The 19,897-nt window shown below is 46.9% G+C and overlaps 1 protein-coding gene across 2 annotated transcripts; it reads right to left on the bottom strand.

Moving 5' to 3' along the window:
* Positions 1–7,809: 7,809 nt before the first annotated feature.
* Positions 7,810–18,902, bottom strand: LOC309362860 (tubulin alpha-1C chain-like). Of its 2 annotated transcripts, none has more exons than XM_081898831.1 (4): positions 18,754–18,902; positions 13,390–13,612; positions 13,138–13,286; positions 7,810–8,889 (listed from the first exon to the last, which is right to left on the bottom strand). In XM_081898831.1, the coding sequence occupies exons 2-4, from the start codon at positions 13,508–13,510 to the stop codon at positions 7,915–7,917; spliced, it is 1,245 nt and encodes a 414-aa protein (XP_081754957.1). In that variant the 5' UTR covers positions 13,511–13,612; positions 18,754–18,902; the 3' UTR covers positions 7,810–7,914. The 2 variants fall into 2 exon arrangements, with proteins under 2 accessions (XP_081754957.1, XP_081754956.1); XM_081898830.1 differs by having other exon boundaries at positions 18,758–18,898.
* Between the last annotated feature and the right edge of the window lie 995 nt (positions 18,903–19,897).

Below are 19,897 nucleotides of genomic sequence, written 5' to 3'. Positions count from 1 at the left end.
TCAAGTTAAGAACAGTTTCAGGTTAAGAACAGACCTCCGGAACAAATTACATTCTTAACTCGAGGTACCACTGTATAAAGGTGAACGTAAAGGGACCCCTGACCATTAGGTCCAGTCGTGACCGACTCTGGGGTTGCAGTGCTCATCTCGCTTTATTGGCCAAGGGAGCCAGCGTACAGCTTCTGGGTCATGTGGCCAGCATGACTAAGCCGCTTCTGGCAAACCAGAACAGCGCACGGAAACGCCGTTTACTTTCCCGCTGGAGTGGTACCTATTCATCTACTTGCACTTTGACATGCTTTCAAACTGCTAGGTTGGCAGAAGCAGGGACCAAGCAACAGGAGCTCACCCCGTCGCGGGGATTTGAACTGCCGACCTTATGATTGGCAAGTCCTAGGCTCTGTGGTTTAACCCACAGCGCCACCTGCGTCCCACTGTATATTGACTAGCAAAGAGAAATAGGAGTTTGCTGATGGACCTTTGACCAGGGGTTTGTTTGGTTACTCCCCTGAGAGCCTGGCACCTGGGTGCCCCGCACCCCTAGTGCCTATGGGTAAGACGGCTTTGGCTGTTTCATAAGGAGGTGCATGGGCAACATGCCATCTCCCCTCCCACTACAGTAGCACATGGGTTTTATTTTGCATGCCTGTTTTGTTCAGTGGAGGTAATAAAGCCATACACAAGCTCTTTCTGTTGACAAAGTAAGCCTGCCAGGCCTACAAGATACAGAACTTAATCTTGGTGAGTAGGTGGGAGATAAATATCAGTTGCTAGCATTTAACTCCCCAGCTATGCCCTGTTGCTATAAAGACACCAGCCACCCTAGAAAAACGAATCAAATAAAAATGGCTAAAAGGTGACTCTAGAAAAAGTGGGGAAATGGAGCAAAGAAGATGTGCTGAGATCAGTTCTGAAGGCTGTCTCAGAAGCTGATGACTAACTACATACAGAAGTTGCATATTAGAATGAGAAAGTACAAGTGTTTATTACATGCCGTGATCGAGCTGGAATTAAAACCTGCATTTCCAAAATGTGCTTTTGGAGCTGTATATTGCTGCTCTTTGAAACCCCTTCATTTTTGAGTACTTTTCAGTAAAGTGGTACCTCAGTTCTCAAACTTAATCCGTTCCAGAAGTCCGTTCCAAAACCAAAGCATTCCAAAACCAAGGTGCGCTTTCCCATAGAAAGTAATGCAAAATGGATTAATCCATTCCAGACTTTTAAAAACAACCCCTAAAACAGCCATTTAACATGAATTTTACTATCTAACAAGACCATTGTTCCATAAAATGAAAGCAATAAACAATGTACTGCAGTCACACAATCAATCAATCAATCAATCAATCGCTGGGTTCCACACAGTCACAAAAACAAAACAAAGAGAGCCGCAAAAACAAAAACGCAAAATAAATAGCAAAAGCAGACAAACCTCAGCGTAACACTCAAAACAGAAGTGTGGCACTCAAATTGGAAGTGTAACTCTCAAAATGGAGCATGTTCGACTTCCGAAAAAAGTTTGCAAACCGGAACCTTACTTCTGGGTTTGCAGTGTTTGGGTTCCAAGTTGTTTGAGTACCAAGGCGTTTGAGAACCAAGGTACCACTGTAGATTGTGTCAGCAGTCTTTCCTGTATTGCCACAAAAGTACCCTAACATCAATGAGTTTGTAGGTTAGGAATGAGGCCTGCAGGACTCCTCTGAGTGTCAAAACAGTTCTGCTTTATTTTTGTCCCTTGCCAGTAAGCTGCCAATCTCTCCTTTGCAGCGCTTGTTCTAGCCCCAACAAGCAGTGGAATAAATGGATGGGTGCAGGTTGCTAAGTCTGCAACTCGGAATTCAGCCGCCTCTGCATGAGAAAGCAAGCTCCTGCCAAGTGGTTTCTTCCAGACAGCAGGATACTCCAGCAAGGGCGAATCGGAATGGATTACATTAATGACTGCTGCCTCCTTCAGCGTCTGCTGCGGCTGTATCTGCATAAATACAAAAGCATCATTGGACGGACTCCAGTTAGCCATATGTGGGGTTGGCTATGTCTGATATTTTTAACAGCTGCCTCTTTGCTTGCTCCTTCTTACATCCATCTTCCTTTCCTTCACATAGACTGCAGACCCTCCAAGGCTCCCTATTTTCCATCGACAGTCCTGGATTTACAGAAGCCGTCCTGGTTTCTGATTTGATCCTGGAATGTCCCGCTTTTCCTTAAGTCGTCCCTATTTTCATTAGAGAAATGTTGGAGTGTATGGAGTTATGTGACCCCCAAGCCAAGGAGATCAGTAACTATATGAGAAGGCAGCCCTGTATAGCAAAGTTTTTTTTATTGTTTAAAGTTTATATATATATGTTAGAAGTCGCCCAGAGTGGCTGGGGCAACCCAGTCAAATGTGTGGGGTATTACTATTACTATTATTATTATTATTAAATAGGACGTCCTAATTTTCATCAGAGAAATATTGGAGGCTGTAAAATTGGGTAGATATGCATTCCAGGCATGATAAAGAAGTAAAATTTCTACCCTAAATGACTCTGCCCTAGGATGCAATTAGTGGAATGCAAGTGTTGTTCAACTCAATGTATACATGAGGGGATAATTGCCCAATAAGTATAAAAGTCACATTTGACTAGACAAAAATGAGGGGTTTAGTAAAAACGAAGCTGAATGGGGAAATCAAGAGTATTAGATTTCTCCATAAGCTGTTTGGAAAACCACAACAATAGCAGACCCTCCATGTGTCTCTATTTTCCAGGGATAGTTGTGAATTTACAGAAGTGGTTTCTGATTTGATCCTGGAATGTCTCACTTTTTCTTAAAGGTAAAGGACCCCTGACCGTTAAGTCCAGTCGTGGATGACTCTGGGGTTGCGGTGCTCATCTCGCTTTACTGGCCAAGGGAGCCAGCGTACATCTTCCGGGTCGGGTGGCCAGCATGACTAAGCCACTTCTGGTGAACCAGAGCAGCGCACGGAAACGCCGTTTACCTTCCCGCTGGAGCGGTACCTATTTATCTACTTGCACTTTGACGTGCTTTCGAACTGCTAGGTTGGCAGGAGCAGGGACCGAACAACGGGAGCTCACCCCATCACGGGGATTTGAACCGCTGACCTCCTGATTGGCAAACCCTAGGCTCTGCGGTTTTAGGACATCCCTATTTGCATCAGATAACGATTAGAGGGTATGGAGTTATGCGACCCCTGAGCCAAGGAGATAAATAACTATACAACCTTTAGAAAACATCTGAAAGCAGCATGTATAGGGAAGTTTTTTAATGTTTAATGTTTAATTATGCTTTATATTTGTTAAATATATATAATATATATTTAACTTATATATAACCCACATATATATATTTAACATATGTTGGGGCAACACAGTCAGATGGGAGGGGTGCAAGTAATTAAATGATTATTATGGAGGAATAGGACATTCCTATTTTAATCAGAGAAATGTTGGAAGGGATGCAATACAGGTTTTTCCTGAAGAATTTGAAGATTATGCTTAAAACATTGATGCTGCTAGTCTCCTCCTCTTTCTGGTGGATATATTTATTCCTTCCATGTTCCTGATGTAGCACTTCACACGCTCTTTCTTCCCTGGCTGGGGTGGGGCTCAGGTGCCAAAAAGTCTTGGACCAGCCCTGGGCTGAACGAATAACTTGCCTCTGTCTTCACTGGGAGATGTAGGGCAGATCCTTAGCCTAACTTTCTCATGGAGGGAATTTGAGGAATGAAGGCATGGACGAAAGGTGGAGGCCAACCACTGATCAAATTTGTACAATTACGTACATTGGTAGGATTGACATAAAACTTGTAGTAAAAATTTGAACTATGGATTGACAAAGGATTTATGAGAATGGAGTTATAAAAGAGGTGCAGAGGGGAAAATCGTTATATTAAAGTCCAATTTGGGGGGGGGGGAGGAAGTCAAAAGGGATTATATGTCTATGTATTTAATTTGTTTGATAATGTAAAATAGAAAATTCAAAAATAAAATTTATTGTTTTAAAAATGTTTTAAAAATTTAAAAGCTATTTTCTAAGGAAAATTGGCAAAAATAACACTGCTGATATCAGTTGCCATAGGTCGATTTTCCTTGGCATTTAGCCGATTTCCACCAGGACACTGCTTTCGACTAAAGTATTCCAGGTTTGTCCAATAAATGCAAATGAACCGTTCATCTGTAGCTGGACAAAAGATACCATTTTAAACAATATGTGTCAGATGGGATGTGTACACTATGGCAGAGATCAGATCCAATTATTTCAGGGTTTGAGTGTGAAAATGCTAAGCAAACTACAAATGCCTAATGCAGGCTTCCTCAACCTTGGCCCTCCAGATGTTTTTGGCCTACAACTCCCATGATCCCTAGCTAACAGGACCAGTGGTCAGGGATGATGGGAATCGTAGTCTCAAAACATCTGGAGGGCCGAGGTTGGGGAAGCCTGAGTTAGATGGAGAAGGCGAGGATGACGAGTTATTGGAAGACACTGGAGAAGAAGTGGTGAGAGCAGAACATTGACGCAAGGCTGAATCAGGAGAAACTTGAGGCAAACAAGGGGAGGGCATAACCACCAGTGCAAAAGCATTGCGTCACTGGAGAAGGGGGGAAGTTAAGGAAGGAAGGAAGGGTGGGAAATTTTGGGGGTGGGGGTGTAGGGGTTGAGCAGGAAATGAATGAATTCCTGTAAACTTAATTGACTGATTTTTATTTTTTTTTAGTGAATCAAACGTTTGGCCACAAATAGGAGGTTTAACGATCCAACAAACTCAATCACAGGGGCAAGTAAATAAGGAGTAGGAATAAATTTCTTTGCCACATCCGAATCAAGAGAGGTCATGCGAGGTCTGGACCAGTGCCTAGACTCAGAGGTGGGCTGCATGATGGCCAGCAACAGGGTCTGAATCCTGCCAAGGTGGAAGCGCTGTGGGTGGGCAGTTAGCCATTTTGGATCATTTGGTCCATGGCCTGCTTTGAGCGACATGCTACTCCCTCTGAAGGAACAGGTTCACAGGCTGAGGGCGCTCCTAGATTACCTCAGTGGTGAGGAAGGCCTTTTCCTTCCCCACCCCCATAATTTTTATTAAATTTTCTGTTTTACATTTTAGAATACAGTGGCACCTCAGGTTACAAACACTTCGGGTTACAAACTCTGCTAACCCGGAAGTAGTACCTCGGGTTAAGAACTTTACCTCAGGATGAGAACAGAAATCGCGCAGCGGCAGCAGGAGGCCCCATTAGCTAAAGTGGTACCTCAGGTTAAGAACAGTTTCAGGTTAAGAACAGACCTCCGGAATGAATTAAGTTCATAACCAGAAGTACCACTGTATTCATTTAAACAACAGTGACTTCCCTTCTTCTCTTTCCGTGGTTCATTTTGCGTAACATAAATCCCTGCATATTTTATATAAACTAAACCACTCAGTATTCCATTATTGCATCCATCAAAACCTATTTACACTGTTGAATTTATCTTATTGCTGCTAGCGTTTTCATATGTACACAATTTCCCCCCATATATTCAATAAATATTTTCCAATTTTCTTTAAACATATGTTTTTCTGGTTCTCTTATTCTATATGTTGGAATAGGTGCCGCTTGCAGACCTACTGTATCAGCTTAAGTCTCCATTCTTCTTTAGTTGGGACTTTGCTCATTTTCCATTTTGGGGCTAACAAAACACGGGCAGCAGTAGTGGCATACATAAATAACCCTTTTTGACACCTGGGAATTTCCATCTGAATTATCCCAAACAAAAAGCACTCTGGTGTTGGTGGGTTTGTTTGTTTTTTGGAAAGGTACTACTATTAACTATGAATTAACTATGAAATTTCCCAATACAGTGGTACCTCATATTGCAAACTGTCCCCCTTACGAATTCTTTGGGTTACGCACTCCACTAACCTGGAAGTAGATGCCCCTTCTTGTGAACTTTGCCCCGGGATGTGAGTGGAAATTGCGCTCCGGTGGTGCGGCATTAGGACAAGTGCCTCATGTTACGACCAGTTTCCAGTTACGAACGGACCTCCGGAACAGATTAAGTTAGCAACCAGAGGTACCACTGTTCTTTTATCCTTTTACAGGTCCACCACATATGATAGAATGTACCCCCGGTCTCATTACATCTCCAGCACATATCGGATTCAGTCTTATACAGTCTTAGCGAGTCTACTCAGGAGTTAGATACCACCTGTATTTCATTTTCAGGTAGTTCTCCTTCAAGAAATAACACGCTGTAAACTTCAGAACGCTTTTCCAAAGTTCTCCCCCAGAGATTAAAATCTATATTATGTCCTGTATCTATTGCCCAATGTTTCATAGAGGCCTTGACAAGCTCGTCTTTTCTTTCCCAATCTAAGAACAGATTGTACATTTTAGATAAAAGTTTATTTTGTAGAAATTCTTTTTTAAATTGTGAGCTTTGGTCCAAAAATTTTTTCCCCCTGTCTATTTTAAACATTTCATGTAACTGATGATATTGTAGCCAGTCTATGAAATGGCTCCTTACATTTTCCATTGATTTCAGTCTAGGTTCCCCCTCTTAAAGTATAGCAATTCCCTGTAAGTTGCCCACTATCCATATTAACTCTCTTAATTGTAATAGCCTTAATAGCAGGTAGCCATAATGGTGTTTTCCTTTCCAGCATATTTTTATTTTTCTCCCAAACTCTATACAAATTATGTAGAATATGGTTCATAAAACCTTTATATAAGAGGAAGTAATTTTCCCAGGTCTGACTGGCAAGACAGCTACAGCCATTCATGGACTGAGATAGACTGTCGACTATTGTAGCCTCTACATTGGATTACTGCAATGCACCCTATGTGGGGCTGCCCCCTAGAAGCTGGAGCTAGCATAAAATGCAACTTGGTTATTGACTGGGCTAGGTATAAAGTAACCTAACAGAATGAATCTGATTAGTGCAATTGTATGGCACTAAGGAACAAACGGGACGCAAGTGGCCCTGTGGGTTAAACCACAGAGCCTAGGGCTTGCTGATCAGAACAGCAATGGGGTGAGCTCCTGTTACTCGGTCCCTGCTCCTGCCAACCAAAGTGCAAGTAGATAAATAGGTACCGCTCTGGCAGGAAGGTGAACAACGTTTCCATGTGCTGCTCTGGTTTTGCCAGAAGCGGCTTAGTCATGCTGGCCACATGACCCGGAAGCTGTATGCCGGCTCCCTCGGCCAGTAAAGCGATATGAGCGCTGCAACCCCAGAGTCGGTCATGACTGGACCTAACGGTCACGGGTCCCTTTACCTTTATTACTGGGCTATTGCTTTTATTTTTATTTTCTATACTGTGATCTTTTTATGTGAAGTGCCCCGAGACCTCCAGGTATAGGGCAGTATATAAATTCAACAAATAACAAGAGAAGTGCAATTAACTTGTCTGTGGGACGCAGTCTCCGGCAGGGACTGATATAGGATGCCATCCTCGTTCTCTGGTCGGCATGGGGTACATGCCTGCACCATTTTATATGCCCCTTTTCTGCTCTTTTAGATGTGGCAGCTATTTTGTCAAGCCACACTGCCAAGGCAGCCATCATGTGTTATGCCCTCTCCACCACCAGCACCCAGTTGTTGACCGACACTCATGGGATTTGAGTTCCAAATGTGCCTGCCTGTTCCCATTGTAGCCAGCCAGACACTGACGGGAAGCCCACAAACAGGGACAGGGGCATAATAGCCCTTTCTCGCTCGTGTTCCTCAGCAACAGGGTTGCAGACACATGGCTTCCAGTGCTGAATCTTGGACCCAGGCCTACAACTCAGAAGGACAGGGCACGGTTTGTTCTATAAAGAAAGGAACAAGACTGCTTTCAGCTAAACATTTTGTTTAATGAGTCTAACACAATGGGCAGCAGAAGTCATCCAGAAGGAGACAGGAGCGAGAAGTAGAAAACAAACGGATACAGACAGAAATCAGTATTCTTCGCCCTCATCATCCCCATCGGCACTGTCTGCCCCAACCTCCTCGTAATCCTTCTCTAGGGCAGCCATGTCCTCCCGGGCCTCCGAGAACTCGCCTTCCTCCATCCCTTCCCCAACGTACCAGTGGACAAAGGCACGCTTGGCATACATCAGGTCAAACTTGTGGTCCAGGCGAGCCCAGGCCTCAGCAATGGCTGTGGTGTTGCTCAGCATGCAGACGGCACGCTGCACTTTGGCCAGGTCGCCCCCGGGGACCACCGTGGGGGGCTGGTAGTTGATACCAACCTTGAAACCGGTGGGGCACCAGTCCACAAACTGGATGCTACGTTTGGTCTTGATGGTGGCAATAGCAGCGTTGACGTCTTTGGGGACGACGTCCCCACGGTACAACAGGCAGCAGGCCATGTATTTACCGTGACGAGGGTCACATTTCACTAATTGGTTGGCTGGCTCAAAGCAAGCATTGGTGATCTCTGCTACTGTCAGCTGTTCATGGTAAGCTTTCTCGGCAGAGATGACTGGGGCGTAGGTGGCCAGGGGGAAGTGGATTCGGGGATAGGGCACCAGATTGGTCTGGAATTCTGTCAGGTCTACATTCAGGGCACCGTCAAATCGCAGGGAGGCCGTGATGGAGGACACAATCTGGCTGATAAGGCGGTTGAGGTTGGTGTAAGTGGGGCGCTCAATGTCCAGGTTCCTGCGGCAAATGTCATAGATGGCCTCATTGTCTACCATGAAGGCGCAGTCGGAGTGCTCCAGGGTGGTGTGGGTGGTCAGGATGGAGTTGTAGGGCTCGACGACAGCTGTGGAGACTTGGGGAGCTGGGTAGATGGAGAACTCCAACTTGGACTTCTTGCCGTAGTCAACGGACAGACGCTCCATCAGCAAGGAGGTGAACCCAGAACCAGTGCCCCCACCAAAACTGTGGAAGACCAGGAAGCCCTGGAGACCTGTGCATTGGTCAGCCTGTTGGAAAGAGAGAGGTTTTAAAAGATTCTCACAAGTCCTGACATGGTCTTCCTGAAAAGCTTACTTTGTCACTTAATATGGAGGCTACTGGGGGCTCGGAGACAGTAAGAGTCAGCTTTTCATGAGATCATACAGCAGAAGACAAGTCTCTGCAGAAGGCTTCTGGGCAGAGCAGCAGAGACTTCTGAATGGGATAAAGGAGAGAGGGACAGAGACACTGAGCCTCACTCAATACTATGTCCCTGTAGCCTCCAGACAACTATAACCTGTAATTCAAGGGTTTATATTGAGAACATCTCAACCATTAAGCTCCCCTTCTTAGATCAACTGGTCCTGGTAAATTAATGCCTATGGTACTCCTGCCCCAGCTCTTAGCTTTGGAGGACAGATCAATCTGACCCCAGAAATCATTGCATTATGACACTACCTCCTCTGCTACTGGGGGTGTGGAGAGAGCAAAATCCAATTTCCTTGAAGATGGCATATTCCCCAGGTAGCCAACGTAGTGTCCTCCAAAGGCTGTGGGGTCTATCTCCCATCAACCCAAGCAGTCTTGGCACTCACCACCTTGTGAGGTGGTAAGCAATGATGGGGACTGTAGTCTAACAACGTCCGGAGGTCACAATGCTAGCTAACTCTGTTGTAGCAGAAGATAATCCCAGTGTAGTGCCCCATGGACCTTTGCTTATTTAATCCTAACACTAATTCAATAATTTAAGATCACAACACAAGGAGACTATTCTTTAAGATTATCTCCTTCCCACCCACAACGCTTACCCTTCAACATAACTGCCCGTGAGTTGTTGCCTGAGCACCGCAGCACGGCCACACATTAAGGACAGTCAGACCTTGTATGATCAATCTCCTTCCTCTCTTTTGTTCAACTTGGAAGTTACCAACCTGAGCAACATCCAAAATTGGGACACAGGGGCTGAAACAAATTATCTTTTGCACCCCATTGTGTCCATCTGCATAAGGCGTGGATGGGAACCCATGGCTTCCATACATTGCTGGACTCAAAATAGCTCATGGTCTGGGATGACAGGGACATTTTTGCTTAACCATTTCCAGAAGGCCAAAGCTTCCTCACCCATGAAGTAAGGAATGGTATTAATCAAAGTCTTCCTCTGAACAATGCTCATTTTACAGGAGAAGACCACTGAAGCCACGAGGTAAGCCATGAAGCATGTGAATGATAATAATTCTTCGAGCTGCGGTTTATATAAAGCACCAGGACCCTTGTACCTACGGGACAGCCTCTCCTGGTATGCCCCACGGAGAGCCTCAAGGTCCATAAATAGCAACACCCTAGAAGTCCTGGGTCCTAAGGAAGTTAGATTAGCTTCAACCAGAGGCAGGGCCTTTTCAACACTGGCTCCGGCCTGGTGGAACGCCCTGCCTCATGAGACCAGGGCCCTGCAGGATCTGATTTCTTTCCGCAGGGCCTGTAAGTCAGAGTTGTTCCTCCTGGCCTTTGGCTTGGAGCCAATTTGATTCCCTCCCCCTCTTTTTTCTTTTCCCTTTCTCCTGTGATGAGGCTGCATTTTAATATTGTATTTTAATTTTGTTTTTAAGTTGTATTCGTTCAACTTGTTTTTATTATTGCTTGTTAGCCCCCCTGAGCCCGGCCATGGCTGGGGAGGGCGGGGATAAATAAAAATTATTAATTATTAAATCATGAAGCCCCATTTTAGAGCTAGAGATCAATGAGTCTCAGCAATCTCCAACTTCCTGGGAAAAGGCAACTATGCTTATGACTTCCTATAAAAAGCATGTTACCAGCCCCTCACCTCAATACGACAAGCAGATTAACAGCTTGGCTGCATGTATTTTTACTCAGTTATTGTTCTTTAGCCTTAAAGCAACAGGTGCCTATCAGCATATGCAGAGCAGTTTCCCCTCCAAATATTTATGAGAAACTACAGCCTCTCCGGGACGCAGGTGGCGCTGTGGGTTAAAGCCTCAGCACCTAGGACTTGCCGATCGAAAGGTTGGTGGTTCGAATCCCTGCGGCGGGGTGCGCTCCCGCTGCTCGGTCCCAGCGCCTGCCAACCTAGCAGTTCGAAAGCACCTCTGGGTGCAAGTAGATAAATAGGGACCGCTTACCAGCGGGAAGGTAAACGGCGTTTCTGTGTGCGGCTCTGGCTCGCCAGAGCAGCGATGTCACGCTGGCCACGTGACCCGGAAGTGTCTCCGGACAGCGCTGGCCCCTGGCCTCTTAAGTGAGATGGGCGCACAACCCCAGAGTCTGTCAAGACTGGCCTGTACGGGCAGGGGTACCTTTACCTTTTTTACAGCCTCTACAATCCTACCTCTTCAACTCTTGCTAAAGATAAAGAGCAGAGCTAACAGTCTCCCATACAGATAAGCCCAAGAGCTTTTATCTTCAGAAACTCAACAATGCCACTCCTGGCTTCCTTAAACTGTACAATTCCCCACCCCCACAACTCTCTGTGCTTGTTTTATTTCCATAGGCAGAAAGATTAGAATTTAAATAACAAGGTTCCTGTGAGCACATTCTCAGCCTAGGAATTTTATTTTCCCATGACTAGAGCTATACAGAGAGCTCTTCCACTTTACACAAAGCTCTATTTCTGCTTTTCTAACCAAGCAATTCTTTCTTTGGGTGGCATCCAAGTAAATAATTATGCGAGCGGAAAAACTTTGGCTTGCGCAATGGAACTCGCCCCTTCCCCCCATGCGCACCCCAAAATATGATCCAGGTGGCTTGAGGAACCCCCGGAATAGTTTCTTGGGTGAAAAGAGGAGGGAAGTCTCATTGTGAAAGTGTTCTGCTTGAGCTAGGGGTTACTTAGTACTACTTTGGATATTATTCCTTTGCTATTCGTGGAGTCGGTGTGTGGGAGATCCCACCTGCAAGTGAAACGGAACAAAGGCTCATTGAAGAGCTGCCCCCAAGCTGCAGGAAAAGCAGAGATAACAGAAGCACGGCTTCATACAGGCAAAAAGAACCAAAAACTTGAGATTAAGCAGCAAAAAAGAAAAGACTCCAATTTGTGTGGCCACACACCCTAAGTCCTGTAAGATGAACACCCTTGCTTGGAATATTGTGCATATAGCGATGGGGGAAAGCATTCCCAAATGCATTCAAGGACTAGAGACCACGGGCTTCCTCTCACAAAAATCCACTCCAGGTTTTTCCTGCAAGCCCAATTTTGGCAGCTGTAGAGTGACATTCCTGTCTTGCTTGCCAATATCAAAGAATTTGCCTTCTGAGGCTGTATGAGGGCAGGCAGGGGAGGAAAACCACTGCACATTCAGATTTGGAGTTGTTGTTTAAGTCTATCTCAAGCATCTTTCCCCTTGTCTTTAGAAGATCCTGAAACCCTCCTTCTCCCAGTCAGCTTTTCAGGAGACCACACAACAGAAGAAAGCCTTTTCAGAAGGCTCCTAGGCAGTGCAGCATGGGATGAAGGAGAGGGGGACAGAGACACTGAACCTCGCTTAATACTATGTCCCTGTAGCTTCCAGACAACTATGGCCTGTAATTCAAGGGCTAGACCTTATATGGAGGACAACTCAACAATTAAATGCCCCTTCTTAGACCAACTGGTCCTGCTAAATTTATGCCTATGCTACTCCTGCCCCAGCGTTTAGCTATGGAAGACAGATCAAAATGACCTAACAAATTATTGCATGATCACACCACCACCTCTGCTATCCTAAGCTCTTTGGGGAAAAGCAGGATACAATGCATGTGAAGTATTAATTAGCAGCAGTGTACAACTGAGTATGCAATTTATTCTTGCCTTTAAGGGGGTTAAGGAAAGAGTCAGACTTACACAAACAGTACAGGCAGGGAGGACCTGCTCAAAAGTTTAACACATCTTGGACATAAAGCAAAACCTGCAACAAAATGTTGCAGTGGGAGGAGTGGGGGGGTGTCAGGATCCCCCCCTTTGCTTTTATATTTTCTCCTCCTAGCACATAGAATTCTATGGACTCCAAGCACACTCAGTCTTCACTTATCAATTTTGGAGGGTCCACATTTATTCTTTTTTTGAGGGGTTTTGTCTATTTCCGAAAAGCTGGCCTTTCCCTGTTAACATGGGCAGTGCTTTTTCTTGCTACAACTATGCTCACAGCCGGAACACAAGAAAAAAGAAGGAACATATTAAAGAAATGTCCTTTCTCCATTTATAATGGGTGTTTTTGTGAAATATCTTTCCTGTTGTGTTTAGAAGCCCCTTCCTCCAGTCTTGCAGGCTGCAGACCTCAACTCACCAGTTTCCGTATCCTGTCGAGGACCAGGTCAATGATCTCCTTGCCAATGGTGTAGTGGCCCCTGGCATAATTGTTGGCAGCATCCTCCTTGCCAGTGATGAGCTGCTCGGGGTGGAAGAGCTGGCGGTAGGTGCCAGTGCGCACCTCATCTGTGGAGAGAAGCAAGTGGAAGCATCAAGACCTCTGGCATCCCTCCTGGAGACACAAACATAGGAGAGCTAGAAAGCTATTAGAAGTGCCTTGTTTGCTCACCAATCACAGTTGGTTCCAAGTCCACAAAGACTGCCCTGGGCACGTGCTTTCCAGCTCCCGTCTCACTGAAGAAAGTGTTGAAGGAGTCGTCTCCTCCCCCAATGGTCTTGTCACTGGGCATCTGCCCATCAGGCTGGATGCCATGCTCAAGACAGTAGAGCTCCCAGCAGGCATTGCCAATCTGGACTCCGGCTTGGCCAACGTGGATGGAGATGCACTCACGCTGCAAAAAGAAGCGGTTAAAATGAATGCATACATCCTTCCTCAATGGAGACACCCCCCCCACAGACCTGGAACTCCCCTGTCCAACCCATTCCATGTTATTTTAAATCCCCCATTCTTAGCCCTGCATCTTAAGTGTGAGTTTAGGGCCTGCCTTCAGAATTGCACAGAAAGGAATGAAGTGATATATGTAGAGCAGTTTGTGCATGCACACACTGACTGAGCAAAGAGGTACTAGTCGGTAGTGGTGTTGCAGTCTAAACCACTGAGCCTCTTGGGCTTGCCGATCAGAAGTCAGGGGTTCAAACCCCGGTGACGGGGCGATCTCTTGTTAGTCGGTCCCACCTCCTGCCAACCTAGCAGTTTGAAAGAACACCAGTGCAAGTAGATAAATAGGTACCGCTGTAGCGGGGAGGTAAACAGCATTTTCATGCTCTCTGGTGTCCTGTTGCTCCAGAAGTGGTTTGGTCATGCTGCCACATGACGCAGAAAGCTGCCTGTGGACAAACGCTGGCTCCCTCGGCCTGAAAGCGAGATGAGCTCTGGAACCCCATAGTCACCTTTGACTGGACTTAACCATCCAGGGGTCCTTTAACTTTTCCTAGTCTACTAGGGAGTAAGCAGCTAATGAATTGCCCACAATCAATGTCATCATCCCCAAGCCGCCCCCCATCCTGCCCCACTTCTGTGGCCTCAAACTTGCAGAATTCAAAGTGTGTTTCTAGAAATTGTGCTTTAACCACAGATTTTTAGAACACTGTATGCCAAAGACCCAGAAACCGGAATGCAAACAAAATCCATTGCCTAGGAAATAAGACATGTGGAAAATTCACTCACTTTCTTAAAACTAAGCTGATAATACTGGGGAGTCATTTAAAGTTGTCCACATGCCAGTCTGTTGTGACTTTAATCCATTTTTTTGATGATTGATAAGGAGAAAGTGGCTTGTGACAGCTTTGGAAGCCAACAGCTTTTACCCAGAAGCTGTTGGTGAAAACTAATTCTCCCCCATCATCCTATCTGAAGAGAAGGGAACTCTTAAACGAGACACCAGCACCTACAGAATGGGATACCTCATTTTTCCTTTAGAAAGGGCAGGCCTTTGTGATGTCTAAAATGTACAAGATGTTGGAATGAGAGACAAAACATAAACTGGGCAATAGGTATTTGTCATAATGTAGAAATGGAAGCACGGGAATAATTATGGAATACGGATATAAAATTTACAGTATGCTATGGTTTAAGAGAAAATTCTATGAAACTGTTGTATAGATGGCACCAGTACAGGCATATCCAACTCTAGAGACTGCGATCTACTCCAAATATTATAAAATTGGCAGCGATCTACCTATTGTCATTGTCCACAGTTGTTGAGCTTTTTTTGGGGGGGTGCCCAGAGTCTCTCACCCCTAAATACACTGGCCCTGATGGATCTTCTCTGGCTCCCAGTTCAAAGTGTTGGTGGTGACCTTTAAAGCCCTAAATGGCCTCAGCCCAGTGTACCTGAAGGAGTGTCTCCACCCCCATCACTCAGCCCGGACACCGAGGTCCAGCGCTGAAGGCCTTCTAGCGGTTCCCTCACTGTGAGAAGTGAGGTTACAGGGAACCAGGCAGAGGGCCTTCTTGGTGGTGGTGCCCACCCTCCCATCAAATGTCAAGGAAACAAACAACTATCTGACTTTTAGAAGACATCTGAAGGCAGCCCTGTTCAGGGAAGTTTTTAATGTTTGATGCTTTATCGTGTTTTTAATATTCTGTTGGGAGCCGCCCAGAGTGGCTGGGAAAATCTAGCCACATGAGTGTGGAATAATAATAATAACAATAATAATAGGGATGCTGGTCATTGCAGTTTATTTGTATTTTCTACAAGTGAACTCCCAGTACTTGGAAGCCTAATGCGTTATATAGAACTGCAACAATTGTGTCCCTTCTTAAGGTTCATAAACCTACTTGAACATGCAGTCAGCAGAATAAATGAGCAGGAGAGATAGATCTGTCCTGGTCAAAGATTACACTGAAGTGTGAGGTAGTAGTCTTGTCTCCTGGGAAGGAAAGAGGTCCTACCTCGGACTAGCCAGATGAGCTTGGCCAAGGGTGTGCAATAGGATCAACAGATTCCCTACACGACAACACTAACTCAACCCTGAAGCACCAATTGTATGCAAGACACTGTTACTCATTCCTAATCGGCACTGCAGGCTTTGGGTGTGACTCAAACAACCCGGTGCCTGTTGAGTCATTGTGTCTGCTGCAGGAGCACAATGTATCCCTCAGGACTATAAAATCTCTATAGTATCACATTTTGCCTCATGCTTTAGGTTACACAAATGCAGCAAATACAGAGTTGCCATATTTCAAGTGTAAAAACCAGGACACCCTGAAAGTTGTTGAGTAGTGTTGTTGTTTTTTTGAAACCACTGAACTATCCAGGACAAAGCAGCAAATATAACTTTCTTTTTGATAGGAGAATCAGGGGATTATGGGTCCTTCGGGGGGGGGGGGAGCAACTGCCCCCACCTTGAACACCCATGACTACACAGGCACTGTGCTCAAAGTTGTTCCATTGGTCAAAAGGACTAAGGCCTGGAGATTATAGGAGTGCTGGAGTTTAAGAGAGACAACGGTTCCTAGCCTGCTCATGCTTGCTTCTTCGGATAGCTCATCCAGATGCTAATGAGTTGATGTTTCAGAGCCAGCTCTTTTGAACTCCCAACAGGATTTGGCTTGTTTTAGCTAGTTGCTGCCAGCTAAGTGAAAACACAGCAAGAGCTAGGCCTCACCCCACCAAAGCAGGCAATTGAGCGCTAGGCAACTGAGCCCCATTATCCTTCCCACAGTGCAAACAAGGGGGAGGAGAGCAAGGAGCAGATTTGGTTTCAAGTCCTGTGCGTTATTAGGTAGCCTCAGTTTCTGGAACCCAGAACACTAGGATCAGAGTTCCAAAGGGGGTTAACGTGTCTCTCCGACAAGTTATGGGGGCACAGAGAAAGATTTCGCACAGGGCTCCAGGTTTACCAACAGGCAGTGTGCAAGACAGGGAGGCAAACAATAGCAAACCAGAGAAGCTTTGTTTCTCATACTGTTCCCATAAGTGTTCTACAAAGGCAACATGGATACTAGGCAGGTGAGAGGCAGTGCCACTCCTTGGATCAATTGCAAGGTGGGAGACTTGGGGCTGGGGGGGGCAATGCCCCATTTACCTTGGGGATCAGACTCCACTGCCAACAGGTGGAGGTATCTTTTTCATGATATCTGGTGCAAGGATACACCCTTAATTTCCTCCAGTTATTCAGATTTGAAACAAAACCAGTTTTATTGCAAGGATACACCCTTAATTTCCTCCAGTTATTCAGATTTGAAACAAAAAATTAAAATTGTCTACTCAACAGCTCGGTTTTGAGTAATCTCTTAATTTAAAAACAACTGATGCTGGAACTGCATCTTTTGTATTTCAACCGAGCCACAAAATGGAGCTGTTATGCCCTTTGAAGATCTGTCCCTAACTCACTTTGGCTGAACACGCCTTGCTTTCCAGCAACTTTTAAGACATTTCCCCCTGCCTGCTGGTAGCTGGACATTATGCAATGCCACATAATGCCCCTTCTATGCAGGATCTATTTGCCAGAGCCAAGCTTTGCAGCTGGCAAGTTCAAACTTGGTCACTTTTGCTTTCAAGATGCGACCCAACCCCAAAAAGGATTACCTTGCCTAAGGATGCCTCTTAAGCGCAACCTAAGCCGCTTAGCCTGGCCGATTTGCAATGGGCATTTGGGGACAAGAGTGTGTGTGTTTTATTTTTTCTTGCATGGGTGGTGGGGGGCAGGAATGGTTTGCAGCGTTTCCTCCTTTTGCCAGCAGGCAAATGAAGCGCACAAGGTTCTGCGTTCAACCGCCCGGGGAAATGACGCAACAAGCTGGTTATTCAACAAGGCTCTTCCCGCGCGTTCTCTCGGGCGGGCTGCTCGCCTTGGACTCTCGCTTTCCAACTCTGCTTGGAAGAAGTGACTCAACACGTAGTTACGGAAGCAAGAAAAAGAGTTCTGGACATGGGCGTAACCAGGAATTTTGTGGGGCGGGGAAGCAGGCCTTTTGTCAGGGGGACAAGACCTACGTGATTCGTCACTTAAGTATTTCTATTGTTTTACTTGGACCGGGGGGGGGGGGTCGGGCAGAGCCCTCACCTACCCCCCCTTGGCTACGCACATGGGTGTGGAAGAGGCTGCCATGCCGGGCTTAAGCAGCCACATCCTGCTGCTTAAGGTTCCGGAAGCACGCTTCTAGAGGATTTTTGGCAAAAGACCTTGTGTTCCATAGACCCATTTCCCAGAAAGGGTAAATCGAGGCGCACAGAGACTATTCAGATATTCTCATGGTCTCGTTTGGTAGCGACTGGGCTAAGCAACGCACCCCAGAACCCGCTTCCGGCACTGATCCTAACAAGCCCCTTAGAGATGCAATTGAATCCCAAGCGCACCCCCCCAAAAAAATTATCAGAACCCGGGCAAATGAGGCATCATATGCTTCTAAATGGCGCGTTAAAGGTTAAAGAGACAGGTAAGGCCATTTAGGGGCTTTTCCTACACCAAGGAAGCTGGGCGTCCCACCGCGTGCGCGCAAGTTTCAGGCCACTCGCTCCCCCAACCCATTGCGCGGAAACGACTCGGGCAACGCTCCTCCGGATGTGCGCACACGCGGGCACGTGTCTGCGCGGCGCGATTTCCTACACGCGGAAACACTCTTCCCGGGAGCCGGGGGGTGGCGCCCTCCAACGGGATGTAGCTCCTCCTGGGACAACGAGGGAAGAGAAGGCATCGCCGCCTCGCCAACGCCTTTTGGCCCCCATCCGCTCCTCGACACCCGCGTCCCGGGAGCCCCGAGATGGATACCGACACCCACAGGGCGCAGCTCCCTCGCACGACCCCTCGCCTCACACCGCATGGCCCTGGATGCCCGAGCACCCTCAAAATTCCCCGTGGAGGGCACCCACTCATCTGGGTGCCAGGGCCACGCACGTCGCATGGGCACCCACGCTTGTGGGGCCAAGTTGGCACCGCTGCACCCCACCCAGCCTCGCTTTCCTGGTCCCCAGGCGCGAACCCCGGGGAAACCTTTGTCTCCAATCCTCCTCCTCCTCCTCGCTACTTACCATGTTTGCTCGATGGCAAGGAAGCAAAAAAACAACGAAGCGGGAGAAGGAGGAACCGAGTCTTCCTCACTAGTCGACCCGTTGAGGGAGCCGCCGGTGAGCCAAAACTTCGTCCGAACTGCGGGACGGGTTGGGGCGGGGCCTTTTATACGGCTGGGACCGTGTCGTCGACAGCAGGGGCGGGGCTTGAGCGGAGGGAGAAGGAGGAGCCCCGCCCCGCCCCTTCATCGGCCTCTGATTGGCGGGTTCGAATTTCCCGAAAGGTGAAGGCGGGCGGGCCAGCGAATGAGGAGGGGAGAAGCGGCTACCGCCATGAATGGAGGGGGGGAGGACAAGGACCCCGTTTTTCACAGAGGAATTCATAGGAGCCAAGGGCGTAGCCAAGGGGAGAGCAGCTGCCCCCTTTACAGATCAATAAAAATACTTAAGTAAGGTTCTGTGCCCCCCCACCAAAAATTTGGCCCTCCAACAAAATATCTGAGCCCCCCCCAATTGATGGCAGGGGTGCCAACTTGAATAAAATAAAACATCGATCACGTGGCATGGTGCATGCACACCATTTGAATGGCAATGCCTATAAACTGGGGTGGGGGGGCCTAAACCCCTTAAATATTTTACTGAAGTGGGTCCGAAAACCTCTCGGCCCCTAAGAGTCGGCTCCTATGGTTGATGGACATTGCCATTCAAATAGTGTGCGTGCACCGTGCCACGTGATCGAGGATGTGGGGCGGGGCTTACCCTGTGCCCCCCAACCTCCAAATGTTTCATTCAAGTAGATTTGCCATATTTCAAAAAAGTAAAAACCAGGACGCCCCCAAAACCGTCGAGCTTTTTCTTACCAAAGCACTTTAAAAACCCCGCGATTTGTCAAAGATGCGCTTTTTAGAGATCCCCACCCCCGGTCAATCCTCCCCCCCCCGTAATGTCCGGGGCGATCCGGACGTGTGACAGCCTTCCTTTAAGGAGCCCCCCTCCATATAGTTGTTCAAAGAGTGGAAGCCTGTTTATTTTGAAACTCAATCCCAACCAGAGGCATATTCCTGGGGCTTAACAGACCGTTATTCTTCCGGCAGGCAATTAAATGTGTTGAACAAAAAGCGACCCACCCCTGCGCAAGTTGCGCAAAATGCGCTTTGCGCC

The sequence above is a fragment of the Podarcis melisellensis genome (genome assembly GCF_964234715.1).
Source record: "Podarcis melisellensis genome assembly, chromosome: 2".
In the NCBI taxonomy this organism is placed as follows: Eukaryota; Metazoa; Chordata; class Lepidosauria; order Squamata; family Lacertidae; genus Podarcis; species Podarcis melisellensis.
Note: the sequence above shows the minus strand (reverse complement) of the source record. Positions and strands in the feature narration are given on the sequence as shown.

What these genes read in the sequence shown, in the direction of transcription:
- LOC309362860 (XM_081898830.1), bottom strand. An exon ending in CTTGGAACCAACTGTGATTG is followed by an intron (nt 13,287 to 13,389) that starts GTGAGCAAACAA and finishes TTCTCTCCACAG; the next exon opens with ATGAGGTGCGCACTGGCACC. An exon ending in TCGACAGGATACGGAAACTG is followed by an intron (nt 8,890 to 13,137) that starts GTGAGTTGAGGT and finishes TCTTTCCAACAG; the next exon opens with GCTGACCAATGCACAGGTCT.